The sequence below is a fragment of the Setaria italica genome, chromosome II (genome assembly GCF_000263155.2).
Source record: "Setaria italica strain Yugu1 chromosome II, Setaria_italica_v2.0, whole genome shotgun sequence".
In the NCBI taxonomy this organism is placed as follows: domain Eukaryota; kingdom Viridiplantae; phylum Streptophyta; class Magnoliopsida; order Poales; family Poaceae; genus Setaria; species Setaria italica.
The window spans coordinates 6881910-6889342 of record NC_028451.1 but is presented as its reverse complement, the minus strand read 5'-3'; the positions used below and the strand labels follow the sequence as shown (position 1 = coordinate 6889342).

The 7433-nt window shown below is 45.4% G+C and overlaps 2 protein-coding genes across 2 annotated transcripts; one reads left to right on the top strand and one right to left on the bottom strand.

Annotated features, from left to right (window-relative positions):
* The first annotated feature begins 1033 nt into the window (after positions 1-1033).
* Positions 1034-4520, top strand: LOC101756814. The gene is made up of 3 exons (XM_004955736.2): positions 1034-1811; positions 3993-4062; positions 4158-4520. The coding sequence occupies exons 1-2, from the start codon at positions 1116-1118 to the stop codon at positions 4059-4061; spliced, it is 765 nt and encodes a 254-aa protein (XP_004955793.1). The 5' UTR covers positions 1034-1115; the 3' UTR covers position 4062; positions 4158-4520.
* Positions 4521-5390: 870 nt separating this feature from the next.
* Positions 5391-7140, bottom strand: LOC101756411 (V-type proton ATPase subunit G 1). Its single transcript, XM_004955735.3, has 4 exons — positions 6976-7140; positions 6506-6603; positions 5885-5985; positions 5391-5811 (listed from the first exon to the last, which is right to left on the bottom strand). The coding sequence occupies exons 2-4, from the start codon at positions 6591-6593 to the stop codon at positions 5668-5670; spliced, it is 333 nt and encodes a 110-aa protein (XP_004955792.1). The 5' UTR covers positions 6594-6603; positions 6976-7140; the 3' UTR covers positions 5391-5667.
* Positions 7141-7433: the final 293 nt, after the last annotated feature.

The window sequence follows — 7433 nt, the reverse complement described above, 5'->3', positions numbered from 1 at the left end:
CACCGTAAAGGAGACGGTGACCAGACCACCAATAAGCGGGAGAACAACAAGATGTAGTTTTTGAAGAAAGAAAAAGAATGGTAGGAAACTGAGCATTTTGGAGCCGTTCCAGCATGAAGAGGAATTAACCATCTGTTAAATAAGTCAGATAGTATGAACAGTGTGGAAAACTTTCACATTTCTCCACGGCTAACTACATAAATAAATTCCGAAACATCAACTTGACAAACGACCTTTCCTTCTTAGTGAAATGATGCCAAGCTCTTCTGCATGTTGGGAAAAATACCAAACAATAAAAACAAAAAAACAATAATCTCAGCATATGGAAACACACCGGGTAAACTAGTATAACTGAAAGGATAAAAATCTGAAGATGAACCAATGTAGAATTTTAGATAGGCATTAAATTCAATATAAACAAGTTGGTAAACAAAACGAGGGCATTAGTAAACATTTTTTACCACCACAGTCCACAGACATGTAGGCACATTATTATGCCAAAAAATGTACAAATGATTCCCACTAGACCATTTCACTTCTTCAAATACGATGGGCATGTTCGCTTCAGCTTATAAGTCGGCTGAAAAGCTGAAACGGTTGATTTGTTGTGAGAGGAAAATACTGTTTGGTGGGTGATATGCCGGCTGAATAAGCTGAAACGAACAGGCCCGATAGCACCAGCTTGCACATCTCCTGCCTCTTCAGGCCTAAAGATCCTAGTATCCTACCATTATCCTTTTCTTAGATCATGCCATTGCACAAGGATGGACATTCTGTGAATCCAAAAGAACTAACAATACCGAACTTGCAGGTTACCTCACCGGCGGGAAGAGAAGGAGCCGGCGGTCCCCCGCTGTCGCGCCGGAGAGTCGTCGCCGCCGGCGGCGGCGGGTTGCGTCGTGCGGTTCTTATTATTAGTGGGCTGAGCAGCCAGAGGATCGGCCCAAGAGAACCCATCTGCTCAACAAGTCGGCCTGGCCCATGTAAGAATTCTTCTCCCCCACTCTTGAAGCACCTACGTGGCCGCTCCCTATTGGACGCCGAGGCCTAAGTCCCCACCTCTGCGAAGCTACACCGCGAGTCCCCAACCAGATCCCCCCGCAACCGCGTCGGCGATGGCATCCGCGGCGGCGACCGGCGACGGCGAGAAGCCCTACGCGCACCTCGGCCAGCCCCTCCTCGCGCATCCGCATCCCCCGCAGCAGCCCTACTACGCCTACCCGGCCGCCGCTTACGCGCAGCCCGCGGCCCCGCCTCCGCCTCCGCCGCCGGCCCCGACGCTCGTCTTCGTGCCGGCCCCCTGCTCCCCGGTGCTCGTCCGCCTCCGCCGCCTGCGCCCGCGCCGCGCGCCCTGCCTCCGCCGCTTCGCCCGGGCCCTCCCGCTCCTCCTCGCCCTCGCGCTCCTCGCTGGCGGCGCCTTTCTCCTCTACCCCTCGCCCCCCGCCGCCCGCGTCGGCGATATCCGGGTCGACCGCTTCCGCGTGGACCCGCCCGTCCTCGACCTCGGCCTCGCGCTGCGGCTCCGCGTCCTCAACCCCGGCTTCCTCCTCCCGCTGCGCTACCGAGCGGTCTCCGCCGCCGTCTCCTACCGCGGCCACCTGCTCGGGTCCGCTAAGGCGTGGCCGGGGTCCGGCGAGCTCGCGGCCAGGGATGAGGTGTATGCGGACGCCGAGGTGTGGGTGGACGCCGGGAGGGTGCTGGATGACGTGGTCGACCTCATCGGGGACCTGGCCACTGGCTCCGTGCCGCTGGAGATCGTCACGGAGGTGGTCGGCTCGATCAGGTTGTTCCGTTTCCACATCCCTGTGAAGGTAATTGATTGTTCTCGCAATAGATTCTTTTTATCAGTTTTACGATCCCATTACAGGTAGTTTGCTCAGGAGTCGCGGTGGATGTTTGTAGTTGATACTGCTTGCAAAGACTGGGGCTTTGTAATTGGGTTAGATAACTTGCAACAATTAAGGACTTGACATGTTGTAGATTTAGTTTTTGGTTCTGTGTAAGTACTAACCTGTAATATCTAAGGATTTGCATTAGGTTGTCAGGGGCTGGATTCAACAGTTATGGGCTTAGCAATTCAGCTCTTATCATGGATTGTGTGTTCTGAACAGCTGAAGGGGATATGTCTGAATTTAAAGACTTCTCTATGCGCCTTGACATGTTCATAGTGATATTACTCTTTTTTTTTTCATGTTCTCTATCTTTGGTTAATGACGATATTGGTTCTGAACTTGAATGAATTTGGACTGAAAAGAATTGGAAAGATTAGTAGTATGGTTACTTTTAGTAGTATGGTTACTTCATCCAAAGTGTATAGCAGTGATAGCTCGGGTGTGGGAGGAGGGACATCTGGAAAAATAGTTGTTTTATTCCATAGGATGTCCTAGCATTTCTCTGGACAGCACTAGCATACTTGGTGGTAAGCGAATATGGAATAGGGTTCACTGGAATCTGCTTTAGTGTCACAGTTCTTTGACTTGTCATTTCCATGTTAACAAAATTAGGGTACTTATTTTCAACCTTCTTCTATTCTATCTACATTTCTGAGAAGAATGTAATTTTTATATGACCAGTAATGAATTGTTTATGTAGTTCCTGTGATAGATGTGAATCTGTGAGCAGGGTTGTAAATATAGTGGATGGTGTAAGGGAACCGTGAAAACTAGTTCTTTACTAGGACAGATGTGGACCCGACAAACTCTATAGGCCATTTATAAGAAGATTATATAGATTAGTTGCATGACTATGTTAGTCTGTCCACCTCCATTGTACCAACAGCATTTTTGTAGTCGTGAAGTTTAGGCATCTGCTTTGAATATATTTTTGTGTTTACTTGAATGTGGCCTTGGGCAAGTGGTCTAACAATCTGGCTCATTAGAAAGAGTGAATTTTTCAATGATAATATAAATATATATGTAAAAATATAATTACGCAACTGTTAGCTGCAAGGAACAGTGCCTTAAAGCGCCATTACAGGATTATTAATACAAAGTAGTCTACAAGTGCATGAGTAAGTTAGTTCAATATGGTTAAGGATAAAGGCACAAGGGCTAACATGGTGGATGAATAAGAGTTGCCAAATGATTGAGCTACTACCTCCAAAAGGATATTGGCATATTGCCCTAGAACTAGAACGCGTGTTGTCAACTGTCAACACTAAAACTTTGCTTACTAATACATGTCAAGTATCTATATGTTGCATGGACAGATACTAGTAGATTCATCATCGAAATCAGTTGTACCTCTTCTGACTATAGCTAATTATGTATTTTGTTAAACCATTTGATTAGAAGAATGCAAAAGTACTTGTCCATGTAGGTAATGTACTATTTTCCCCTGAAAGAGTGCCTCCAGATTTGCTAGAGCCATGCACTATTGGCTATTCCAATGACTAGAAGATGAGATGGTGGTTTCAATTTTCAAAGTTTGTAATTTTGCAAGTTAGCATAAATCTCAAGTCACATTTAATGGTGATGATCATACCTAGATAGGATAGCTAACTGATGCAAAATTGAGTTACCTGAAATGGGTTATTCTGAAAATGAGAGTTGCTAGCAAGTGAAGAAGGTTTTTAACAGAATTGTACATGTTGTAAACCATTTAAAAGCAGAACAGAAGAACAAAACAGCTTCTGAAGTTTTACATGAGTCTGGAAGTTTGTACCATGAAAACTCAAACTATTGTTAGCTGGAAGTCTGTACCTTATGACTGAACATTGGGTTGCTCACCCTATTTATTTCAAGTATCTCAAGTTTGCTCATTTTTTAATGAAAAATTAAATTATAATACATACTGTACCCCTGAGCAAAATGAGCTAGCACATTTCTTAATGAAAAGCTCTTCCCTCAGGCCATATCGCAAAGAGTATTCATGTTTGACATGAAGTTGTTAGTAGTTTTGGTATCATAATGCAGTATCTCCCTTTATATCTCCGTACTATATATTCATGACGTAATTCTTGTGCATGACTGCGTGTACTCCTGCTGATCCAGGGGCTCATATCGTGCTCGGTGAATATCAGCCCAGAGACTCAGGGTATCATAAGCCAGGATTGCTATTAAGGTAATCATCTTATATTCTTATGTTCCGCGCGTCTGTTAAGTAATCTGTACTATGTTGATTTAACACAAGTTGCGAGTTTTCACCTTTTTCTGCAGTGAGAGTGATTTGAGATCTTCATGGAACATAATTGCATAATTACTATGGAAGATACTATCAAGTTGCAGAGCCTGCTTGATGGAACTGGAGTGCCTATCTGTATATAATTTGGATATTGTCCTGTATTGGCTGGGATAAGAAGCCAAGAGTAACATGCTGTCTTGCATGCTTGTCAGAACTGCTTATGTCTGTATCTGTAATTTACTAAATACTAAAGCATCTAGATGTACCATAGCATAGAAATTAATCATGGTGTATGATTTGACCTGAACATGTATATTGAGTGGTAACTTATGGTTTGTGATATTTGAATTGAACCATGGTAAATGAAACGTCATCTGTGTCGATATGTTTGACATTAAGCCTCAACACCTGAATTCTAGTGCGATGCCTGAAACAATATCTGGATCTACCTGAAGTGCTATGCATTGAACAGCTTTTTTTTTGGTGTAGAACATTTTGTCCTCGAACTATAAGTCCTTTTTGTTTTCTGCAATCTATAAATATTCAAGTACCAAAGCTGGTACTGCCGTACTGGTACTACTACCTGACGTTGAGCCTGAAATGAATGTTGTCTGATGGTTGGATCTGCTCTTTCATGTAGCTTGAGGTTCAGAAATTCAGATCCAATGCACCAATAATCGCCACCACTTTTTCCAGATGGTCTGAACTCTGAAGGACAACATGGGTCCTGAAATTCTGATGGCGCCTATGGGAGGCCATGTGAGCTTGTTCACTTATTCTTGCACCTGGCATGCTTGGTTCAGTGTATGGGTTATGGGTAATGGACTTGTTTCTGATGGGATGGCATGGATGTGCGGCTACACGAACACGATGATGGAACATGCGGAAATGGGGTGGGTGGAGCTGCCGGCACTGACCTGGCTGTGCTCTGCCCTGCACTTTGCCCTTAGCACATGATTCGAGTTAATGCCTTGCTTAGCTGACAGTGATTTAATTACAGTTTATCAAATTCACCCTGAAATGTCTTTTACTATATTAAACTTGTCAAAATTAGAGAAGTTCGGGTTAGAACCAAACTTAAAACATCTTATACGTTTTGGGGTGGAAGGAGTATGTTCAGTTTGACCGAGAATAGCAACCGTGTCAAATCCTGGCTCGCTGAACAGCAGCACCACAACTTTGCATACAGTTTCCATGTTCAACGAGAACAAATCCACTTTTCTCCATTTCTTTTCCAAAACCACTCCCAGTGTTAACAGAGGTTGCACTCGATGAATATTTTGCAGATCTCATACAATATAGTCGGAAACTAGCAGTAGTGTGTTCAAAATTCCAACATGAAGAAAATATTTACCAATATACCAAACAATGGGCAAGTTCTGATAGTACCAGGCACGGTTGCTGCTCTACTGGAGCAGCTTATTCCGTGGTCAAGAACAAAGGAATTACAGCCACAAGCCACAAATTATTTCTCACCACGACTCTCTGATATAATAAATAGACAGATGATACAAGCTGCAATCATATTTTTGGGCACAGAAGCACTCAGTTCTTCACGGTGGTGACATGCCTCAGGAGCATCTGAATGACTTCTGGGGAGATGCTTGCAGCCTGTTGCTTGAGCTGTTCGATCTTCGCGTCTGTCTCTTGCTCGAGACGCTTGACATTTGCACCAGAGTCACCGCTGCTCTGTAAGCAACAAGAAGGTAGAAGTGAGGTCTTGTAATCCTATGGTTTTAAAAGGAGCAGGATGCGTGCATACCTCTGCAACCTTCCTCTGGTGCTCGGTCTCCAGCTGCTTACGGTATTCAGTTATTTCCCTCTCAGCCTCCTCTTTAGCTTGCCTAAGCCTTGCCGACTTAGCTGTTGGATACAGAAAAGATTTGAGTTTACGTTGCAGCCAATACAAATGGGGAAAAGTAGATCCTTTTGCTTTTCATCTACATAGCTATTCATGATACCCAGAGTAGTTTTGCAACAATACGGTTTCTCTAATTGAGCAAAGACAAGAAATTCCCAACTTTAAATTGCTCAAAAAAATTGTTGAATGCATATTTGTAGATTAAACTGGCATGTAACGTTGGATGAGATGATATGGCCTAATAGGCTGAAAGATGTGCAAGATTTATGGTAACATATGCAAAATCAACACCAATGCCCAAGTCAAAGCCATGACCGAGATGCTGATTATGCCGCACTTCATCAAAATGCAAAAGGTACATGCATGTTCGCTTACATTGGGAACAAACATTGTTGATAAAGAAAGAGCATTCTCTAATTCTCTGGTCAACATATCCAGAACTCGTACTCAGCTAACTTGCTCCACAATGCTACGCTAGATTTGCAATGGCCTTAGCTGGACAGTAAGATAAGAAAACATTACCAGCCCTAGCCGCGTTGACGATCTGCTGAGCCTCCTGCTCCGCGGCCAGAAGCTGCTGAATCCCGCTCTGGCGCCTGCTCGCGTCCATCTCTCAGGTCCTGGACGAAGTACAACAATTCCGAATCAGATTTAAGAAAATCCCCAACTTTCAGATCAAACAAAAGAGCGGAGACCTATATCGCTACATTACGCCAGATGGGGAATTTCATGCCATTATCCAAATCGTGGCAGCGGAGCCAGCGACAAATCCAGCGACGAACTGGATGCATTACAGGATCGCATCCCAGAAGCCCACCGAGAGAGATTTGGGTTTCGGGGATCGCACCGACGAGCCGATCCGCCAGGACGGAACGGGACGGGACGTGCGATCTCGTACGGACCGGCCGGATCAGGACCCCGCGGCGACGGATCCGGGAGGAGGGGGGGAGAGGAGACGCAGAGGGAGGGAGGGATCTCGGCGCGGGGGTTACCTGGATCTGGATCGGGGGCGGGCGGGTTCGGCGGCCGGAGCGGAGGGCGGGGTGGTGGTGGTGGTGGAGCGGCCGCGAGCGAGGTTGGGGAACAGATCGGGGGTCCCTGGACTCGGCTGGCGAGCGGATAATGGATATACGACGTGGGTCCACGGCGGAAACGGCTTGCAAAATACGGTCGACGGGGCTGGATCGGATTTGTTTTTTAACCAAAATTCGTGGAATCGAATACAAACGTCGGTTTTTAGGGAAAAAAACGTAGAGAGATAATAATACAAACGGCGATTAGCTCGGATATGAACAGGATTAGGAGGAAAATTTGGACAAACATGTAGGGCGGTTTTAGCTAAACTTAAAGATGTATTTGGTTCACGTCCAAAGGTCACCATGTCTAACTTGTGACACGCTGAATTTTCTTAGACTACCGTTTGCTTTGTGACCTCACTTTAAATGTGCCA